This window comes from Pterocles gutturalis, unplaced genomic scaffold (assembly GCF_000699245.1).
Source record: "Pterocles gutturalis isolate BGI_N339 unplaced genomic scaffold, ASM69924v1 scaffold22170, whole genome shotgun sequence".
NCBI lineage: Eukaryota > Metazoa > Chordata > Aves > Pterocliformes > Pteroclidae > Pterocles > Pterocles gutturalis.
The window spans coordinates 86055-109000 of NW_010138915.1; the positions used below are offsets into that span (position 1 = coordinate 86055).

The following is a 22946-nucleotide window of genomic DNA, read 5'->3' on the forward strand; positions in this document are numbered from 1 at the left end:
CCAGGGATGGGGCATCCACAGCTTCTCTGGGCAACCTGGGCCACTGCCTCACCACCCTCAGAGTGAAAAAATTTTTCCTAATATCTAGTCTAAATCTACTCTTCTTTATTTATTCACTGCATTCTGTATTTCATTCTTTCAGCAATCTTTAAAATCCATTTGCGAAGCCCTTAGCTCTTTCAGGAATTTCAGTTCCCCATCTCTTGGTCCCTGACCATCCCTGTAGTTGAGACATCATCCCAAGGTTTCCAAAAGAAGGGTTAATTTTTGGATATACAGCCTGAGCTGCCATAAACCTGGCTTTCAGGAAGGCCACAGACTCCAAGCTAGATGTGGCTGCATGCTGCTGTACCTAGGTACCCGTTATCACAGACCACTTCTGAGAAGTTGAATGGAAATGCCAAAGGCACAAATAACTCAGGATCTGCACAGCGTGACCCACCTAAATGAGTAGCTCAAACCATGATTAGAGACCAAGAAACTCTTCAGCAACAGGAGACCTCTGACCCACCTGCTGGACATGCCACAAAGCTGAAAAATCCTTTAATACCTCATATCATACAACCCATCTTCTTGCTTGAAGCACAGTTTGCTAGCAATTTATCCCTGATGGTCAAAAATAGCTGAAGTATCCCACTGACATGTTTTGAAAGAGATCTAATAATAATCATATCATATATCATAAATTATTCACACAGACTGCATTAGACAAATCAGTATAAATATAAATAAAGCCTTAGAAACAACACCTGTTTAACACTGCTGTTCTTTTTTGTTAATATGTGCAGCCTTGGACCTTTTGGTGTGAACAACTACGAGGATTTACAGATCAGGTCACCTGGGCAAACCTTCTGTTCCCAGTTACTTTTTCAAATGTTGATGCCCATTTTCAGTGACTATGAACAGCCACATGAAACAGGAAGCAAGTCGCTAATCAGCTTTCCTTGTTTCTTCACTGGTATGAGCAGCAGAGCTCTTATGGACCTTCTGAGAAAGTGTTTGGCTCCAGATGCAAAAGGCCCATCGCTGAACAGGAGTCAGCGTTGCCCAGCCATCGGTATTTAAAAATGCATAGGTTAAAATCTGCAGCACAGTGCTCAACGTTCTGAAAAATTTTATCCTGTGCAGTATAGTGCCACGATGCCTTAGAAAGCTGAATCAGGCTCCATCCTGATTTTTTTAAAACTTAAAAAAAATAAAGTGTTTTAAGATGTTGAAAGGGCAGCCTAGAGAGCACCTCATCCAGTCGCTGCATTTCCAGCTCCGTGCATCTCCTCTGGCATGGCAATTTACACAGAGGCTCCTACAAAACTGCCCAGGTATCAAGATATTAGAAATTTTAGATGATCTACTATGAGGATGCAAAGAAAAGTGCCAGGAATAGAGATATTTAAGGTCTGCTCCTTCATATTAGTGAATTTTGAAATTCCATTTCCTCCCCCTGACCAGGATTTACTGTCCCCCAGCTGTCGGTTCTCTGCAATGCAGACTGAGGTGGGTTAGTCCAAAGCTCTGGGCTGGCGTTCATCTGCATCACGGTGGTACGAGGCAGACTGATTTACTTGGCATTGCAGTGAGTTACGAACCTGCATCCTCTAACTTACTGTCTCAGCTGCAGAGGTATTTACCGCTGGATATTTCACATAGTCTGTAAAATATTAGCCTGAGGGGTTCTTTTGTTTGTTTTACAGACATCCAGTTGCACAGCTTCTACCCAACAGCTTGCCTTAATTCTCAATCCCCAGAAAACATTCTTGCAAAGAAAAATCATTTCGTGATACCATCATGAATCAAACAAATGTCAAGCTCCAGAAACATTATTTTGTCCTCAGGACAGCAATTCTGAAAACGTACGTGTGCGGATGTAATACTGCAGCACCCATGGATTCTCTAACCCCAACCTCTCCGTGTGGCAACACAAGCAACTTGAAAACGAGCCCTCTCGAGGCAAAGACAAACCCTGGCCACACTGCCTGGACTCCTGAACATGGGATTTTCTCCGAGCAGGCTTTCCCATGCCACCTCTTCAGTTCTTTCAAAAGCACGTATGGTAAAGCAAGTACTGCAGGGAAAACAAGCTCTCCAGAAAGAAAATGATGCTGTTTGGGAAAAACATTTAAGTACCTAAGCATATGGCCTGGGATTTGCTTTTAATACTTAATTTGTAATGTGCACTGGAGCTGAACAGAGTTCTTTCCTGTTACACGGTTTTCCGACTGCTCGTGGCATCTCCCTCCCCAGACCCTGCTGAGACCTGCAGCATCTGGGCCTGAAGGCTCTGCCTCCAAGCACCCTTTTTTTTTTTTTCTCTCCATTCTAAGACATGCCCATATTGGGTTTTTATTTATCCAGAACAGGGTGGAGTACAGAGCCAAAATGCTGATGTTAGAAGTGCTCACACAGAGTATGCCAGGTCTGTTCTAGAGGAGCAGTTTGGGATTTTTATTGGTAACAGTTGGCATTTATAGTCTTGGGACAGTTGTTATGTCCCTCATAGTTTGCTATAGGCTACTTCATCTGATAATTGTATTTTATGTGCAGTTAGAGCCTACCAAAGGAGAAAGGCAATGAGAGAGGAAGAAAGGTTGTCTCTGATCCTCCTGGCTGGGAAACAGGGCTCGGGAGCAGCCAGGCTCCTCCCGGCTGTGCCCCAGGCAGATCCCAGCCCAAGGGACCTCTCTGGGGACCAGGAGCACAAGCAGCCCCCTCGCTGTCCCAGGGTCCCTGGTTTATGACACCCAGGTGGGCTGAGGAAGATGTGAAGAGACCCCCAGTTTCATGCCCTCACCCCTGCTCCTGGAAAGCAGGCTAGGGGAGTGGGAAGACACATTGTCATCCCTGGGACATGCCCACAGCCCCATTTCCCTGGCAGATGCCATCACATATGTGAGTCTGAGTCCGTGGGCTCTCCCAGCTGCTGCTTCAGCTACGGGGGTCCTCACAGCTTATCACAACCAACAGCCTTTCCTGGGCATGGCGCTTCCATGTGGGGCATCACAGCCCTTAAGAGCAGAAAACATCCCACTGTGTTAGAGGGGAAATACTCTCTGTATCTGCAGAGTTAACGGTTTACAACACACATAGCAACGGTCCCAACTAAAAAAAGTCCTTACTTTCAAAAAGTGCTTAAAACTGTAAGATGAGGTTTTGTCATATCCATCTCCGTGCTCCTCTCGCTTCTTGCAGAAGACCAAGGCTTTCTCATACAGGAACAAATGCCTCTGCATTGGCTTGAACCTGGCCAGATCCTTCATCTTTGTTGGACCTTTTCGGTGTCCTGTCCAAACACTGAAAGATCCTTGCATCAATACTTTCCCCAGTTCGCTCAGGTCACCCTGGTGAGAGTAGGACAAACAAAAAAAGAAAGAAAAATATGTAAATTAAAGTGTAAGAGGACCGTCCAAACAATGACGGGCAACAGGGCCAGTCCTGTTCCAAGGCACGTCACTCTAAGAATAGGTCTTCCTGGAAGGATCAGATATCTTTTGGGAGTGACGGTATGGTGCCAGGACGGAAGCAGAGGTCTCGGACACAGGGCTGCAGCTAGGCTATGCGAAGGGACACAAGTCAGTAACTGGAAGAACTAGGAAGACAGGAGAACTCTCCAGCTCCTGTGGAAGTCCAGGTCAAGGGCTCTGGCTCCTTCAGTGAGAGAGGGCAGATGAGACTTGAGCCTGAACTGAGGTCTCGGAGGACGGACTTCTCAAGGAGCCCAGGACTGGGACCAGCAGCTTAGACAGCCATTCCCTCACCCTTTCCTGAAACCCCAGGAAGGACAAACACTTCAATGGTCAAGGATCAAAACCAGCCTCAGAGCATACTTAGTTAAATGTTAATGAGGAATGCTGTGAAGACACCACTGGTGAACTATAAGGTGAGCTATGAGAGAATTAAGGTGCTTGCTGGATAAATACTCTCGAGAACCACAAGGTGGCAAGTGTGGGCACCATGCGACTTTGGATCTGTCCTTTGGATGCAGATATTTTCCAGAATCCTGAAATCAGACGGGACCTGTAAGATTTTCCTGATCCCATTCACTTTGTAGCTGTTCTAGTATAGTTTTTATCTCATACATTCTGGGATGCTATCCATTCCCAACGCACCACCTAGCCTTGTGCAAGGTCTCCCATTACCCAAATCTACTCACATCATATCCTGTTATTGAAATCTGATGCATAGAGTCATTGACTGACTTTAGCAAATCCAACATTGCAACCAGAGCTTCTTGAAGTTCCTGAACTCCATCACAGCTCGTGCTGTACTTTAGCAACTCCTGAAAATAGAAATGGAAGAGCACGTGTGTGCACTTGAACAAAGCAGATTTTTCCATCTCACACAAAGTTTCCAATCCCCAAGGGCAACCTCCACTGCCTAAGTTTCTTTTTTCATATGTCACTGGAAAAAAGACTCACTAAACCATAGTCAGTATGAGGTGTGGAACACATCACTGAAGCATGGCCCATTTTTTCTGGGTTTTCTTAAGGACGGTGTCAGTTTATAGAGTGGCATTATGCTCATCTGAGTTCTTTGTGTTGTGTTTTCCTGCTTGGTAAGAAACGGGAAATAAGGCTCAGGATTTCCACCAGCTGTCAATATGTCATATATGCCTTCAAAGGAGGCTGCAGCAGATAATTGTGTTCAGACTGGCAGACACAAGGAACAGATTTTATAAAATCCATAGCCTTCAAGTCAATATGCAGAAGATGGAGGTGGGAAATATACCACCGATATTAGAAAATTACTTTCATTTCAGATCTCCTCTGCCCACTTACAGCTTCTTGTGTCCTCATCCCTCATTCAAGAAGCTGGAAGGTGGGGTTCAGAAGCCATCGCCCCACTGTTGTTCACACTGTACAGTGGGAATAACAGCACTGCCCTGCCTCAGACAGGGGACACAAGGATAAGTGCATTAAAGATTACAGGCACTATAACAACCCAAGGATAGGAAGAGATGCACCAATATAATTTATTTCATTCATCATACTCTTACGATCATCTCTGGTTCAGTTTTCTTAGAAGTTATTCTGTCATTTTGCATCTCTAAACAGATTCAGTTTTTCTCCCCATAAAAACAGCTTCTTAAAAGCACTTGTTCCTTTTCCAGTTACGTCAATTTTCATCCTCAGTGAGAGTCACTACGGAGTGCAGACATAAGCAATGTGTAATCTAAGGCTTGGTGCTGGTTTACAGGTAACCTTTAATAAAACAAAACGGAAAACAAATCTATCTCCCAAGGTCCTTTCAAAGCAGAATATGAAATACCTTCAGAAGTAACTGGTATTTTGTCAGGCGCTGCACTGGTTTAAGTAAATAGGAATCCAGCCCAAGTTTGTGCTCTAATTTTCTTTGGCATTCCTGGAACAAAGAATCCAGATTAAGTAAATTCTGCACCAGTAAGTAGTTATTCCAACAGCACGACTAATATGGTTTGATGACTTGGAAGATTTCATGTAAAAATGTCATATGGTGCCTAAAACTAAAGAAATTTTACAAAACCATGTAAAATAATATAATGAACGAATCTGCCTTAAACGCCTTGTGTACAAGAAACTCCAACTGCTATTTTTGTGAGGCATCCATGCAACAGTAAAACGAATACGCCAGAAAATCACCGGGAGGGTGCCAAGGAGGGTGTTTAGGAGAAGTGAGTCTCCCAGGACAATGCCTGCCTGGGTAGGAACAAACAGCTCACCTGGAAGAAGGTGCTTTCGGAGCACTGCCTCCACAGGGACTCCGACCGGGGCTTGTTCTGGCAGTATTTCTCATACATCTGGAAATCCTCTCGCTGGAAGGGAAGCCGAAAAGCAAGTCACACGCACGCACGCAAACCTGCTCGGCAGCCAAATACAGTGAGCACCCAAACTGTAGATTTGCTTTTATCTCTCCTGCTGACTGTAATATCTGAAAGTCACAGAGTCTGGGTGAAAGAACCACTGCTGGGAATCACAGCGGACCATGGTGCAGTCACGACTGCCGCTTTCCCCCATCTGTTGTTGGCCACGCAGCTGCGCTCCCTGCCTTGCTGTTGGTATTGCCTATCAGAAGCATCTCACTCAACTGACATAGCTGAGAAACTGCGGAGTGTGACAAATCAGGAGAAACATTGGCCTTGAAGTCTGCTTTATATGTGAAAATGAGTCACCCACCCTGTCTAGGAAACAAAATCCCACTCTCTCGGGTGCTCCCAGGCAGCTTTCCAGACTGTGCAGGAAAATTCTGCAAGAGACAGGGGAAGAGAAAAAATGCAGTGGTGAGGAAGGTAGAGTCAGGGTATTTAATTGTTATAGGAAATCAGGCTGGGAAAAAGGGGAATAGAGGCAGCGTCATACTTGTTGTGGAAGTCATATATCTCGGGCATGTTTCCGAAGAGGACGTCCTTCCTGTTCCTCAGCATGGGAGGCATGAGGATGAGCATGGCGGGGTTGTCCATCTCAGCCCTGTAGCCCTGCGGGATGCAAAAGGAGCTCATCACTCGGCTGGTACAGCCTTGGCTTGGCATCTCCTCAAAGGCAGATGTAAAGGGGATGTGAACAGACTTTCAATACAATCTGCTTTGCTTCAAAGTGCAACATCCCTTTTATTTCCTCAGTTTTGTCTCAAACCCCTGTCTTTCAGTCCCTGGGCGCGTGGGTTGTGGTCCAGCAGGGAATGGCTCAGGACGGCTCCCCGGGGCTGGCCAGCACTGCAGAGATCTCTCTATTCACTAGAGACAAACCACAGCCACTGTCTCCTCAACTATGGCCTGACTGCAGGAGAGGTCCCAGAAGAATCCTTGTCTGGGTCAAACACATCTGCTGCTGCGACCGTGGGACACACCAGTGACACACGGGGTATGTGGTTTCACACAACCTCATGAGAACCAGTGCATGAGGTGACTTGTCACTAAGCAGACAGCTCAAGATCAACTACCAAACCCAACCGGCTTTTTGCTCTGGTACAAGACCCACTGAACACTAGGATCTCGCTCTCCTCCATGCCTCAGGCTTTCTGTCCTCTGTGGCTCCACCTGCATCCTGAAATCACAGCCTCCCAAACCTGGGAGGAGCTGGAAGGGACACCACCGCATGACAAACTGTTGGGTGGAACAAGGAAATAACGCAAAGCTCCCCTTGGTAACAACACATCACTACACCAACGCAAAAATATTCCACAGATATGGTAAGTGTCCTCACTGTAGGGAAGGGAGAAAGCACAGCTAGAGCTCAGGACTGTCGCTGAAAAAAAGATATGAAGGTGGCCATCAGCCAGAGCTCAAGCTGGCCATGCTAGTCATCACGCACTGCACAGAACTGAGGTCCTTTCAACGCAAGTAGCAAAAATGTTTGTGAAAATGTATTCAGTATGTGCAGCATATCTTCTCTGGCTTTCCAAATTAATCTCTCATACTCACTATGGCTGGAATCAATATTCCTTACACTAAGCAGGCATTTTGTAGTTGATTAAGGATGCAGGAGAAGATAAGTATCTGGAAAATTAGCCATTTATATTTAACCACTGCAAGCAGGCTTCCCTCTTCAAAGGAAACACTATTTTCAGAAAACTTGAATCTATCTGTCCACTTTTCTCCATCTAGACTTGATATGCACAGTAATAAATTTGCATACCAGCCAAACGCTTCATCATATAGAGTGTGGTTTAACGAAAAAACCCAATCAGTGCAGGGCAATTACCTGTAACTACCTGCAGTCCACCAGATTTATATCCTGCTTGCACCTGGGTGAGAGAAATGCAAGGTGGGGGGGAGCTATTTAATGGCCAACTTGTTTTGGCCATCAGCAAGACTTACTTTGGAATAAAGGAGAAGTGTCTAAAATGGCAGTATGAGAAATTATAACCTGGTTTCTAAGGAAATGTGCTTTATACATTCACAGACTTCACAGTATTGAGGCATAATCCTCCCAAGGATAAACACAAGCTTCTTTCTTTTGTCTCCAAAAGGTAAAAGAAATTAGGGAACAGTCAAAAATACCAGCTTTTTGTACATTTTTTCCAGGCACTGATAAAACTAATTACCAGTGCTTTTGTGTACAAACAGAAGGCTTCTCCCTCGTTGTAGATGAAAAGCTCATCCTGACACCAACTGTTCCTGCAGATGCCTCCAACAAAGGAAAGCTTGGGAGAAAACCTGAAAACTAATGACTAGCTTGGGATCTGACAGTTTGGTAGAAATCTGCCCCGTAGTATTTTTGCTTAGTTTGACAGAGTGGCAGGTGACCTTTCGTACAAGTCACCGGGGAACAGTAATAAGTAATCTGGAGAAGTCACTCACCGTCAAAACTGTGAAGAGTTCCTCTACATACACTCTCTCAGTTTCTATAAGCTCATTTATGACGTGGCTAAAATAAATTAAAAAAAAAATAAGTACATTATTTTTATGTCTGTAAAAAACCCACAGGTAATCAGTGCGGTTCAACTAGCCCAAAACACAGTGCGATCTCATGAACCACCACCACAGATGACAGAACAGGTAAAAGCGCAGGAGATGACCCCTAGGTCAGGTTGCAGGAACACATGGATGCAGCAAGGACTGGCCACAAATAAACATTATTTTGAGTGATGTAAAAAGGGTGAAATCTTACCCTTTTAGTATATCTAAGTTGTCGTCACTGTCTGAAATAAAAGACTGCAAGGAATTCCGTTTTTCCTGATAGTCGTGCATTACTTCAATCTGGAAGAGAAATGGGACGCAGTGGGAAGAGCTGCAGGGAGGTCACTGCAGGGGTAGGACCAGCCCAGCAGCTCTTTAGGGAAGGATGAAATACATCTCCTTTTAAGAAATCCTTTGTGACACAAAACTTTAAAAGGGCATGGCATATAATGGGTAGCCAAATATTCCCAGAAATGAGTCTGCTACATAAAATCTGAAAACACTGGTAACATAATTCATTAGTGCAGAGATCAGAGAACAGTTTCCACAGGGGAAATATCTGTGGATGGAGAGCTTTCCTAATAGACATCACTGCTCTGCAAAGAACAACTTCAGGGAATAACATAGAGGAAATCAATACCTGCGACTTGTAAAAATGATCCAAGGTGCTGGACTAATCCAACTAAGCCACAGGCATATGAAAGGGTAAATAAATAAGAAAAATCACTTTCCAATCCAAAGTCTAAGTACAATCCATTTTTAGAAGCATTCCAGCTGGAATCTTAGTGCATAAAACTCATTCAGTTTTCACTTATAATTTTTACCTTGCGAGAACTTGGAGTTTTTCTTGATGTTTTCTTCCCAGGGAGGGAGAGATCAAATGAAAATTTCAAACTGGAATTAAAATCCACACCTTGGGTAGGAAAAAACCCATTATTACATAATGTACATCTATAGTGAAGGAGACGGTTCAGACAAACTAAGTCACAAAGAAAAATGGGATACATTCTAAGAATTAATAATTAGTTAGCTAATACTACAAGCAAACCGACAAAATAAAGGGTATCTCAAACAACAATACTGAATACCAAATAACACAAGCCACACAGATGGCCATAAAGACCAAAAAGTAAGAAGTAATCAGAGAAAACAAAATGCCCAACTCTGCTTGTTTGCAAGAGTGACTTTACTCCAGCACTCCGCTCCGCCGCAGCCTGCCGTAACGCTTCCACACACCTTGCTGTGCTTTACAGCTCAGGACAGGAGAGGTTTCCTCTTTTTTTTCCCCAAAAAGTGGTTTGAAAATTAGAACCACATTTATCATATAGGCTTCAAATACAGGACAAAGATGAAAGAAGAAGCGTCTGTCCTCAGACAGAAAAAGAAGAGGGGGGGGGGGGGGGGAACAAAAGAAAGAAAGGAAAAGAGGACAAAAGCGATGTGCTCAGAGGTGGTTTGGTTTCCATCCACGCCACAAGCCCATCCACCTCAGAGCCCTCCCGGCACAGCCCAGCACGCCTCTCTGACACCACACATCATGCCAGCAGGCCTGCGGCATTTTGATGTTTCATATAAACACGGGCCTTATTAAAAAGCTCTTTTGACATGATCTATCCAAAAATGAGCCTTTTCTCTTTCCCCGCTTGCTAGCTATGTGCCTTTCAACACACTTGATCATCCCTTTCAGGAGGAGGATCAATGGAGGGTACCTCTGCTTCGCAGGCGACTGAGGGCCTGTGCTAGAAAACGTGCATCCCATAATGGCATGAAATAAGTGCAGCGACTGATGATGGCCTCACAACATCCCACGGAGGTGGCCACCCATTTCCCCCTACTCTTCAAGTCAATAAACCCTCCTTAACATTGTCCTGTTTCTAGAAAGCTGGACAAGTCCCACTGGGTAAAACGGGCAGGACTCTAAAGAGTCAGAGCTTCCTCCTGACCGAGGAAAGGGGTTCAGAGGGCAGTGCGGTCTAGTGAAGGCAGCATCAGCCTGGGAAGAGGAAATTGGGGATTTATTTGCTGCACTGGCCTGCCATCTTGAGTAGCCTCATTCCCCTCACTGCATCTAGCTTCATTCCCATCCCTCCCCCAGCTTGGCTGCTTCCAGTGCTCACTCCCTGGGCTGGAGCCACTTTGACTGTCCGGATGACACCTGCTACAATTCACCACAACCAATAGTCATTAATTCATCCTACACATTTTGTGTTAAAACACAAATGTTTAATCGCTACATGCAGTCAGATCATTGAATATTCTCACACAACTTAGCATGTCCCTGGTTTAAACACACACACGTCACTTTGGAATATTTCTTAATTCTGATACACACAGGGCTGCCAAGGATGAAAGTCTTCATGTTATCATTTAAGGCTAACACTGTGCCACATCCCATTAACCCAAATCAAGGCAGAACATTCAGTCACCTCAGTTCAACCAGAATTTGTACCTTCACAGGCATTAATTATTCCACAATGGGGATCCAAGGAAGACATCCTCAAAGAATCAAAGGGAGTTAAGCATCCAGGTTCTCATTTCTGTTCACGGGATTTGAGCTCCTCATTTCTCCAAGCTCCTTTGCAAACATCAGTCTAACTTCATGTCAGTTGCAGCTCAAGATACTTATAGAGACTGTCGCAGAGCACTGGCATGCTAATAAATTTATAAACCTCGCCCTTTTTCCCTGCAGTACTAATTCACCAGGTTTCAGCCCAGTAGGATGCTAGCAAAGCAGAACTGGAAGCACACGCTGTTTACAGCTGTCTTTTTTTCACACAGTAGGAAGTGAAAAATAAATGAAAAGCAACCAGCCTCATTCTTCACAGAGGTATGGGAAGCTAAATACAAAAACTGGAAAGATAATAAATAATCTCATATACAATTAGCATTATAACATTAACTCTGTAACAGCCAGCAAGGTTTAGTTGGTTTCTCAAAACCGCCCCTAGCCTTCCTCTTCCTCCCTCAAAGCAAAATGATAATCTGAAAATACCATAAACTTAAAATACTTTACCATGTTTAGGAGAGAACAATGGTGATTTTGATCTCGGTGGATTTTCTGGCCGAGGGGCTACTAACTGGACAGGTCGTACGTGTTTATCCAACAGCTTCTTGAAGCAAGACTGCCGATTCTCAAACATGCTGCGAACGTTTTCAAGCTTCACCTGCACTGACTGTATCTGGCACTGTAGAGAGTGAGAAAGACTCCTGTGACCAAATAACTACCATTATTTCACACTTTGACCCAAACCAGAGGACTACAAAGCCGACAACACCACAACACATCTGACCCCGCTTTTCACTTGTGCAATAAGGAACCGGAGGGGCTGCTTACCTTCAGTTCAGATGTTAAGACTGACTCAAAATCACAGTGTAGGGCTTGGGGATCATAGTTTAAGTAGGCTGAAGAGCTTTCAAGAAATCTTTCTATGTCCTGGAGAGCTTTCTGAGCGCCTTCTTTAGACTGGCACTTGTCCATCTGCTGGTTGGCGAGCAGGTAGGCACCTTCGTCACAGCACTGCAGAGCCTGGTGACAGCACGGGGCAAACACAGGGAGCGAGACTGTCAGCAGCACTCCTACTGAACCAAGGTTCCCACAAGGAACATCATTTACTGGATTTATATTTTCAACATGGAGCTAATTAGTACTCTTAAAGAGCTCGGCAGCTCTTGCATTTGGATTAGGAAGTAGAACGGCCACATTTTTATCTGGAGGGTGACTGTAGTCCTCAACACACCCAGCCAAGCTCTGGGGTATAACTGACACAGAAGCACTGTTTAGTGCATAGTTGAACCAAATGATAAGCAGATCTTTATTTATCCAACTCAGAAAGCTGAAGGGGGCACTATCAGAGCTTCCAGCGAGACAGGCAGGTTTCCGGAGATAAATACTTGCCTCAGCGCAGACCTGAACAGCAAGGAATGATTGACATAATTGCATTCATGCTTTAAAAAAAATAAATCAGGATTTAAACTTTCAGTTTAAAGTTCTACATTTACCAGGCTCAGGTAAAGGCTGAAGGCCAGGCTGGGGTGCAGCTGGCACTCGTACACTGTGGTGTGCAGAGGGGTGAGAAGATGCTGCGGCAAAGAACGACAGAGACCCCGGTGCTGTGAGCAGGAAGGGAGACCATGGAGAGCAAAACCACAGCACACTCCAGTGGAGCCCATGGGCTGAACCACCAGCACCAACCAGGACTGCCAGGAGCCCAGGAGAGGACACTGCTCTGCAGCTGAAATGTCCGTCCCCACAGATCAATGCAACATTGAAGTGGAGCACACAGAGAAAAAGAACAAGTTCTGCAGTCCCCCGAAACAGTGAAATGGAACAAGGTCAAACTTCACTGCTTCTCTTAATGGCCTCAAGCACATTAGAGCTATGTGCCTTCTGGCCTAATTAGCGTGAATTTCCCTAAATGAATATTTGATGCTGATTAAGATATCAAAGGGCTCCGAAGCCACATGACTCCACTTCCATGCTAGCACACAGCAGCTGCGCCTATCTACCAATCTGTCGCCTTATTTTACAGTCAGCTATGTTCATTCTTAATAAATTGCTAACAAAAAAGGGCTGCTGTTTATCTGAAAGCATTACCTCTATCGCACTGGGTACGAAAACCTCGAAAGTCAATTAATACATGGATAGAATCCTAGAATCACAGAATGGTTTGGGTTGGAAGGGACCTTAAAGATCACCTAGCTCCAGCCCCCCTGCCATGGGCAGGGACACCTCCCACTAGCCCAGGTTGCTCAAAGCCTCATCCAGCCTGGCCTTGAACCCCTCCAGGGATGGGGCATCCACAGCTTCTCTGGGCAGCCTGGGCCACTGCCTCACCAGCCTCACAGAAAAAAAAAAAACTTCCTCCTAATATCTAATCTAAATCTCCCCTCTTTCAGCTTAAAACTGTCACCCCTTGTCCTACCACTACACTCCCTGATGAAGAGCTTTCCCATCTCTCCTGTAGCCCCCTTTCAGCACTGTCAGGCTGCTATTAAGTCTCCTCGGAGCCTTCTCTTCTCCAGGCTGAACAACCCCAACTCTCTCAGCTCGTCCTCATACGGGAGGTGTTCCAGCCCTCTGATCATCTTCGTGGCCCTTGTGGACAGAGCATGAAAGCATGACCAACAGCATCAGCTGAACTTTGGTGTTCTGAATTGCCCTCCAGAGAAGCCCATCTCTTTCTGCTGACTACTCACAGCACCAGCAGATATCTGTTCGCTATCTTAACCAGCTAAGTGAGGTATGAAGCACTCTTACACCCCCTAAGGAACACTTTCCTACCATCAACTGCTGAAGCAAAACTGCAAATTTCAGATGCTTCCAGCTAAGAATTGGAGAGGATAACCCCATGGAGAAGCTAACTACGTACTTCTCAAAGCACTCTGTCTCTGAACTCTACCTGCTGAAGGCGGGTATGAAGATCCAATGTCTTCTGCAGTCGCATCTGCTTCCTCTTGATCTCATCAGACAAGACATCGGAATGGTGCCGCAGCTCGTTGCACTGCTGGCAGATCAAGTTGAGTGCGTAGTGATGATTTGCTGCTAGCTGGTGTCCGTGGAGTATCACCACCTGAGCCTTCCCGATCAGATCCTTCAGTGAAAGGAAGAGAATGGATTGCACACTTACTAAAATAAGGCCAAAATATCTACATACAACAAAATGGACTTTCTCATCTTACCAGATTTCAGGTACACATGGAGATGACTGCCATTAGGAGTAGCCAGAATGGGTGGCTTACGCAGGATAAAATGGCACCCATCATCTGGGAAAAAAAAACTTTTGCTATCCAAAAAAGAGGATGAAGAAGGAAACAGTATTTCACCAAACTAGCAATGCTGTGAATGGCTACTGGCAGCGCATTGCTGCCGTCTCCAGGAACTGCACTCTAAAAAAAATGATGTCCCGTTAGGCACACTATGCCCATGAGCATGAAAAGGAATTTGAGCAGTTGAGGTTTATGGCAAAAACAAACCAGGCCCTTTGCAGCAAAACTTGATACGAAGAACATGTTGTTTACTCTGCACATCTTGGTCAGTGTAATGGTTACATCTTCTCCAAGGTTGGCTTTTCGCTGGAACTGCTTCCCTGTTGCACCCTCTCTGCCTGGCTTTTTGTTCCTCCTCCCTCTCTCCACAAACATTTCTTCCAAATGGCCAAAAAGCCTTACACCTTTCCCCTAGGACTCTTCTTTTCAAAGAAGCCTCTGGGGGTTGTGTCCAGGTCCCTCAGGATTTCCCCACTGACCCTGGCCCACATGCCAAGCCCATCCCTTCACAAAAGTCATGTCCTCAGTTGGGCTGCTGTGAATCACCACTCTTCACTCTTCTTTCCCCTACATCTCCTAGTCTTCATCCATATGTTATGTTCAAATCACAGACACGACAAGATAGCAACTTTTTTGCCTCTCCATGTGCCTGGTAACAAGTCTCTGCCTATTAGCACTGCTAAAGCACTTAACATATAAATAATTCCTCTTCCAGCTCATTAGCTCCCACGCCTCCCCTATGTTCAGACATTTATCTGTTCTGGATTTTCATGATGGCTCAGCAATTTATTTTAACTACGATAACTAAATACCCTGTTCCTGGCTTTCAGAGTGATCACAGCGTTGCTGCGCAAAGACATGAAATCAATCCCTTTGTGCAGCCACTTACCAACGAACTGCGCCAGAAACAGGTAATTTCAGAAAACACCTCCTACCACAAATACAGAATGTGCCTCTTGCGTTTCATTAGTGCCTCTTTCTGTGAAAGGCTATCTCACCTGAGCCATACCATCGAAATGACCCAAGTCCTTGAGCCTCTGTTTCACTTGGGGGACACTGTCGCCAGTGTCAGGCAGCTCCGCTTGCTGACCCATTAAAAATTCAATGGCATTCTTGACCTAGACACAAAGAAGAAGACTGCTGCAAAAGGATACAAAGCACAGGCAGAAAATAATTCTCAGATTAAAATTAATCACACTTTAGCTAAGACTGCTAAATCCAATAATAAAACTAGTGTCCAAGAACTAATTTCTAAATTCAAGGGTGCTTCCATCAGCAAAATCTACGAGACTGCAGGGCAGTGATACTTAAATTAGCTCTGAATGAGGAAACACAGTGGTCTCCCCAAGCAAGCTAGCCCTGACAGAGCCAAGGAACAGCAGCATAAATTAAATGCTCTCAAAATAAAAAGCAGAAAAATTTCTCTCCTCTCCCCTCCTTTTCATCTCCAACTCTTCCTTCTGGCAACAGAAGTGCATCTGATCATACCTCTTGAAAACTTTGCTCAAACTTCCACAGTTGGATATATTGCTCCATTTTCAACTGGTGTTTTTCCCAGAAGCCATCAAAAGCAGTCTCCATCTCACGCAGCTGACCAAGTAACCTTGAGCACAGAAAAAGGACAGAACTGGGACAATTTGCCAATAGAGGACAAGCAGAGATGGACAAGCCCTAGAGATCACCTGTGCAGGTCTTCTGGACCCAAGCTCTCAGGGGAAGCCAACGGACGTGTATATATGACTTGTGAAGATCTCAGAGAGAATTTTAATGAAATCATGACAGCACCTGTGTGAAGCAGTTGCTGCTATCTCCATTTATCTGAATAATTCCTGGGAGCCTGGCATGGGAGAACCCTGCATCTGCTCCACAGCCTCATCGGACCAGTGGGGGGATAAAACAGAGCAGGTCCAAGTCATTTGACAGAAGTCACCCAGCAATTTGATGGGTCTGGAGTAAAACTCTGGAATCTCTGTCTTTACCTGTTTGACAGGTGACCTAAACAACACATCTACACTTAAATGGCTTGAGTGTCTCCCCTCAAAAATCAGGGAAATTAGGAGCATGGTGCACTCACCGGTTCACAGTCTCCCAGTCCCCAGGCCTCTCGCGGTGCTGGTCCTGACTGCATTCCCCGGAGTCAGGCTCTTCAAAACTGCTCAAAAGCAAGTTTCCTTCTTTTGTGACTGCTGTAATATCTTCCTGCATAATGCAAAAGATTTCTGATTCAGCCTACTTTTTACGAGGCAAGGATAAATCATTTTGTGTTTCTCCTGCCTCAGTTTCCCTGTATGAAGCGAAGCACCAGTATCCACCAGACTAAAGGACTCCCAGCAGATGTTTTACCCCCTTAACGTGGGGAGCTGGACAAAGCTGAACCATAGACTGGTCACCAGGCTGGGGGGAAACTGGCACGCATGAAAACCTCAGGCCACAAAATCATTCAAAAGGCAGGAGGCCAGCACTGCCACAGGTCTCTCTTGGGGAGCAGGTGGGTTTGTATTAGGTCTCTAGCTCTTCATAGATTCACGCAAATATTTCTGCAGCTTGGAGGCTGCTTCTCTGTCAAGGTTATCACAGGAGGCTGCAGGAAGAACATCCCATAGCAGGACAAAGCGAGGACTGAGATCGTGTGGCACCACCTGCTAGAGCCCCTATGTATAGAGGCAAGTGAGCACTTCCAATGTAACCTCCCCTGGGGATAATTTAAACCCTTCTGTGTTCGTTAGCATCAGCTGAGGTGCTCTGTGCTGTGTTGGGCTCAGCCCCAAAGCCAACAGGTGCATTTAGTAAATTATTCTCAGAAAAAAAGAGCCCAAAGACAGAGGTGAGAAGGAAGGAGAAAATAGATGTGGTTGATGAATTTGAGTTGGGAGAAACCCCAAAGGAGCGACCTGTGCGCAGCTCCATGGGAGAGCCAGCTCCAGGAGGAGTAAGAGCCTATCCTAGGAGATGGTCAGACTTCTGTTGCAAGAGAAACAATGGCAAAACCACTTTAGGGAGAAGATTCAGAAAGCACAGACTTGCTTAAACATCTGCCTGCCCCAGGGAGCTCGCAGCAGCCTGAACACAACAGCCTCTGCAGGGCAGCAGCCCAGGAGCAGTAGGACATGGCCACGGGAGCTGCTCCTCTCCCACGCACAAAGTTTCCACTCACAGTTCGCATCCCTGTCACTAAAACATCACGGAAGACGACTGCAAGGCAAAAACCCCATCTCCTTTTGCTACCACCACATCCAGGAGACTCAAAAAGGAACAGGAACAATGCAGCACGCTTTAGACCTCAGGTGGCTGTTATTTCATCCTCTCTCATCTCACTGTCCAGAGCCCTGCATTCCCCTTTTGATTCAAAGCCTTTGATTCACTGTACGTATGACAAAGTAGCCCAACTGTCAAGCAGGTGTTAACTTGATTTTTTCCCATTCAGTACATCAAAGAGGTTAATTTTGTAGTTACTCTGTTTAATTAATTTCTGTCATTTTTCCATTGTGTTTGCAACCAGTTTCCGTTCAGTATCACAGCTACATAAATTATTCTGCCTGACTCATTATTTGACTTCAGGAATCAGCTGTACCAATCTTGGGGTTGTCATGAGAGAGACAAGGATCTCTCTTGCTGTCACCACAATCTGTGCACAGTTTCTCATCTGCTTTCATCTTTCATGGTCTTCGAAGGAACAAAAGAAAAAAGCCAACGGACTTCATTTCAGTCAAAAGCCAACGAGTGGTTTTGATATTTGAAATTAATAGATGAGGCATTAAAAGCAACAGATGCCTTGTACTGAGTGCTGCTGGGCTTTAGATGCAAATGAAAACACATGGCATGTTTTATTTCTCCGCAGAGGGAAGTGTGTATTCCTGACTGGTTTCTATACAGGACTACACTGGGCAGCCGATACTTGCCCCCTACACTTTGGCGATAGTCCTAGGCATGGAGTTTAAGTCAGTAAGTCATACTGCAATATGTGTAGCTGCTGTTTCACACTACAGCTCTCTTCATTTTCAAAGAAGAAATAAAAGACGACTGGCACTATCTGTAATGATACTTTCTATACACACGCACATGCATTGATGCCTATGCACCGCGCACTCTGGGTGGCATTGTGTGTATTGCTTACAGGCAGCCTTCTGGGAACTCTGTCCCGTGAATGACAAATGATAATAAATGAAAACAGATACACTCCTTTGACTTATGTAAACGAGCCCTGTCATAAAGCAAAGGAGCTCATTCTTCAGCCGCAGAGCATGGCTATTAACACGGGAATCGTTTCTGTAGTGTGGGTTTGGGGACAGGCCTGTGCTGTCCCCAGAAAGATGCAGGAGCAGCAAAGACAAGAGCTGCACCAAGCTTCCACTAACTCTTGTAATCACAACCACAAATAGTTAAAAAAAAAAAATCTTGAAATATTAAAGAAACAAATGTTGTTTAAGACAAACATAAAGGCTCACAGGATCACATCATGAATGCTCTGTACCACATGCTCATACAAAACCTTCCCCTCGGATGCCTCCAGCATCCCTCAAGTCCCCCTGGGGAAGGTGCACCAGGTGGTGGCACCTGGGGACAACCCATCCCTCCAGACCTGCTGATGATCTCTATGTGCAGCTTCCTCCAGCCATGCGGGTGAAGCGGAGGGAATCCCACTGGGGCACAAACCCACCAGTGGTGAAGCCTCCCACCCGCCCTGCTGCCAGCGAGACGTGCCAAGCCCCAGGGGAGCACACCACAGACACCAACTGCTGCAGCCAGGGCGGAGGCGGCAGCTGAGACAGCTTGCCGGATGCTGGCAAGGTAATTCACTTGGGTGGACGGGAAATGTAAGGGTAACGTATAGAAACAGACATGCTGTGTTCTGTTTTGTCTGTCAACACATACACATGCATGGGAGGGAAGGAGGCGTGGGCACCAAACAAACAGGCAGTGAAAGCCCAGAATTCCCATCTTGCTGCGCAGAGAGGGGCTGGAAACACGCGGCGGAGTTGCTGACGAGACATACCTTGAGCTGGTAGTACTTCTCCGTGCGCAGGGCCAGGATGCGCTCGATGGAATACATGTCCTCTGGTAGCTCAGTCTCAGCCAGCTCCGTGCCAAAGGATTGTAACATCTGTGCAATTTCCTTCACGGTTAGTGCAAAACTCTCTATTGCCTGGTGGGAGACAATAATCACAATCAGCTTGGGATTCAGGGTATTCCTACAGCTCATTTAGGAGTATGCAAAGAGCCAAGGCTGAGATCTGCAGGGGAGGGAGCTGGGTGGGACGTCCACTGCAGACAGAGCTGATGTGTGCTGGGGTGCATCAGCTAGTGGCCACCAAGATGTGGCCAGGTGTCTTTTAGTGCAGTTTGAATCCACAACAGGGAATTAAACAAGGAGAGTATTGGGCAGAAATACTTCATGCTTTGTTTTCTGCTGCTTCTTCTTGCGCACTCTGAGATTTTTTTTGCCTACATATTGGAGGTTTATAGCAGAAGCCACCACAGGATCCATCTCACAAATTCCTGTAATTCTTTCTCTATTACTCTCCTTTGTTTAACCCACACTGGGAACCATCTCCAGGGCTTATGAGATGTATTTGGCTTTTTGATGACGGAGGTTTCCAGCTTTGCAAGCCTGGTTCCAAGGCAGTCTGGCATCATGGCCACCTCATCAGCAGCTGCACCAAGGGGACAAGGGAGGCAGCTAAGCACTGTGCTAGAGACAAACTGGAGACAGTGGGATGGAAATGAACGCTGCTGGTACCTCCTTTGCTCTGATCCTTCCCCCAGTTGCAGGAGGGGAAGAGCACGAAGCCGCACGGAGCCCAGACTGTGACCTGGTGATTGGATTGGCAAGGAGCTGCTGGTCTCCTGCTCAGCTAGCAATGAACTGCCACAAGAGCAGAGGACACAGCCCTGCTGAGGCTTGAAACCTTGTCCCCTGGAGGACACACAAACAGCTCCAGCTCTGCTCTTGGGAACAGGGTAATAAACTCAAATGTAAGAGATCACGTTTGTATTTTCTTTAAACAGCATGTATTTTCCATGGAAATTTCAGGAAATGTTTTATGAACATACTACAAGGGCATTTTCAGAGAAGTTTTTCATACAGACACGTATCTACCATATGCAGCTATGGTCTAGAAACTCATCCTTTTCTTAGATTAACAGGTTTTGTCATTCATTTTTCCATTTTTGTCTCTAAGTGTGAGAGCTATGCCCTTATCACGTTAACACATCATGCAAAAGAACAAAACTAAGAGCCAAAAATTTCAGAAAATCATTAATTTGTCAGCGCATCAGTGTAAAGTGGCAGAAAGTTAATGGCACAAGCATTAGCTTGAGTTATTCCAGCTACAATGACTTCTGTTTTTCTCTTTGTACTGAGCTCCACATCTGCTGGTGTGGATGATGTTGCAGGACAAGGAGCACTAGGATGCACTAGTGCTTTGATTTGTCGGAAAGGTAACTGGGAATCCAATCTGCCATTAATCTGGGAGACAAAGTCCCAGTGAAAACTAAGAACGTACAGGAAGCATAGAAATACACGGCAAGGCACAGCTCAAGGAAGTAAATGCCTGATCCCTGGCAATATTAAAGGAAAATTCTTGCAAAGAAAAAAAAATAAAAGGAAATTGCTTGAATTCTCTGCATTTGGTCAGTATGCAGAGAGCAGTCTCACTGCCGTGGTTCTCAAACACATTTGTGATATTAATCACATGAAGCAACCATTATTTAAAAAAGAACCCTATTTTGTATCTATCATTAAGGGAATTTTGATAAAGACTTAGGAAGACAGATCTTTGAGGAGCCGTTTCAAAAGGACCCTGAGGGAATTAAAAATCCAATTTCCTCACAAACTCATCAAGTGCCCAATGCCACTTGACTCCTTCACAAATCTGATCGAGGAAAAGTAGCTGGCTTCAGGGGCTACTTTCAGCTACCCATTGCTCATTGCCTTGCAGAAAACCTTCCTCAATCTATCCCAAACCCCCAAGAGCCCAGAACCGAGCGCCAGTACGTACAGTCCTGAAGATGACCCACTCGCTGTGGCAGTACTCCAGGGTGCCTCCAAACTCCGGCGTTAATTGCTGTTCATCGATGTACGTCAGCAGGTCGCTAACCGAGCTCAGCATCACAACCTGCAAACAAGGCAACACCATCAGCTGGCTGATCATCACTTCTACCTAAGTCACACACAGATCAAGCCGACAAATCTTTTATGTATCTAAAAACTGGGTTTGCTCTAAATATTTTCCTACAGCATGGCTTTCTTCTTATGCTCACAGCTTAACATGGCTTTTATTCGATGTATTTGACCATTTTTGTAAGCCAGCCCTCATCTCCCAGGTGCTTTCTTCCTTAAATGCAAAGCACAGTGGATGCTGCAGTCTCTGACTGCAGAACAGAGCTGAAAAGCAAAAGTAATGCAGGTTTTTGCAAGGGACGACCAGTAAGCTGGAAAAAATATATAGATTTTTATACATCATGAAGCATTGGCCTATGAGTTTTTGTGAAATACATACTCATGAGTTTTTGTGTGTCTCCATCTGTCCTGTGATAAATCATGAATTTTCAAAACTGTGCAAATGACAATAATTTGAGCACAGAAAATGCACAGCTTGTGAAAATCATATTATTTCCCAAAGGAAAACTGGTTTGTTTTGTGGATTTGTAATTGTGTCAACTTTACATTCCATAAATGTACTTTTCTTCTCTTAATTATTCTCATTATGTCCCATAATCAAGGTGGCTTTAGAAGTCTTGGAAACTCTGTCTTGGAACTATAAAACCATTTCAGTTGCTATTTTAAAGACAAATACCAACATGATGTTGGTATGGAGTTGACATGAGACAAAAATGGCGATTATGGAATCCATAGCCAAAGCTTCACAAGACATGTTTTTACTTTTCAGACATTAAACAAATTCCTGAGCATGATTTTGTCCTCCACAGAGGCATACAGCCTATGTACTACCATGGACATGCTCTGTGGGGAACCAACTGTGCCCAAGGGAGCTGAAAAATTCTACAGGAGAGATTTGGCAAAGAGACATTTGGTGGAAATAAGGCATTAGTGGCAGAGACACTCCAGTTACTCTTCATATGGTGCCTGCAGAGTGGGACACGATCCCCCTCCTGACCTGGGGTGCGCCGGCAGCCTCCAGTCACACATGGGCACAACACTTCTGCACACTCGTACCGGTAACTTGAGTAGAAAATCCTCCTGACTGAACCGAAATCCAATGTCGGTGAAGGTGCGCTGGAAAAACCCCGTGGGCCGAAGAACCATCACTAAGTGCAGGTTCCCTGGGAAAGACGCCTGCAAGGAAGCAGAGACAACATTCAACCTGGGGATGTGGCAGGTCCAACGACAGCTTTCAAACACCTTGAAAAGATGGGAAATCATGGGGATTTTAGCATTTTTTTCTGATGGCCCCCGATAGCCTTTTCTTATTTCAAAACAGGAGGGAGATACTGTAAGTGGTTTGGAGATACGGGATGTATCTGTGGGGGGATTGTTCAGCCTCACTTCCCTTTGGAACAGGCAGGAGTTCAGCCATGCACCTTGGAGGGCCACTCATTATAAACTTTAATACTATATAGAACAGAATCATAGAATCGTAGAATCACAGAATGCTTTGGGTTGGAAGGGACCTTGAAGATCATTGAGTCCCAAGCCCTCTGCCACGGGCAGGGACACCTCCCACTAGCCCAGGTTGCAACTCTCTGGGCAACCTGTTCCCGTGCCGCACCACCCTCACAGTAAAAAATTTATTCCTAATATCTAATCTAAATCTACTCTCTTTCAGCATAAAACCATAACCCTTTGTCCTCT

The 22946-nt window shown here is 45.3% G+C and overlaps 1 protein-coding gene across 1 annotated transcript in view; it reads right to left on the reverse strand.

Moving 5' to 3' along the window:
* Positions 1 to 22430, reverse strand: part of MCF2 (MCF.2 cell line derived transforming sequence) — a gene marked incomplete at its 5' end in the record, with an annotated part of 33025 nt that extends 10595 nt beyond the window's left edge. The window contains 18 exons of the mRNA XM_010083187.1: positions 3114 to 3335; positions 4148 to 4273; positions 5263 to 5355; positions 5693 to 5785; positions 6147 to 6216; positions 6330 to 6445; positions 8270 to 8336; positions 8580 to 8668; positions 9193 to 9281; positions 11382 to 11553; positions 11703 to 11894; positions 13768 to 13959; positions 15133 to 15252; positions 15623 to 15737; positions 16209 to 16333; positions 19128 to 19277; positions 21133 to 21249; positions 22311 to 22430. Of these exons, the coding sequence (XP_010081489.1) occupies positions 3114 to 3335; positions 4148 to 4273; positions 5263 to 5355; positions 5693 to 5785; positions 6147 to 6216; positions 6330 to 6445; positions 8270 to 8336; positions 8580 to 8668; positions 9193 to 9281; positions 11382 to 11553; positions 11703 to 11894; positions 13768 to 13959; positions 15133 to 15252; positions 15623 to 15737; positions 16209 to 16333; positions 19128 to 19277; positions 21133 to 21249; positions 22311 to 22430 (2268 nt within the window). The remainder of the gene's footprint in view (positions 1 to 3113; positions 3336 to 4147; positions 4274 to 5262; positions 5356 to 5692; positions 5786 to 6146; positions 6217 to 6329; positions 6446 to 8269; positions 8337 to 8579; positions 8669 to 9192; positions 9282 to 11381; positions 11554 to 11702; positions 11895 to 13767; positions 13960 to 15132; positions 15253 to 15622; positions 15738 to 16208; positions 16334 to 19127; positions 19278 to 21132; positions 21250 to 22310) is intronic.
* Between the last annotated feature and the right edge of the window lie 516 nt (positions 22431 to 22946).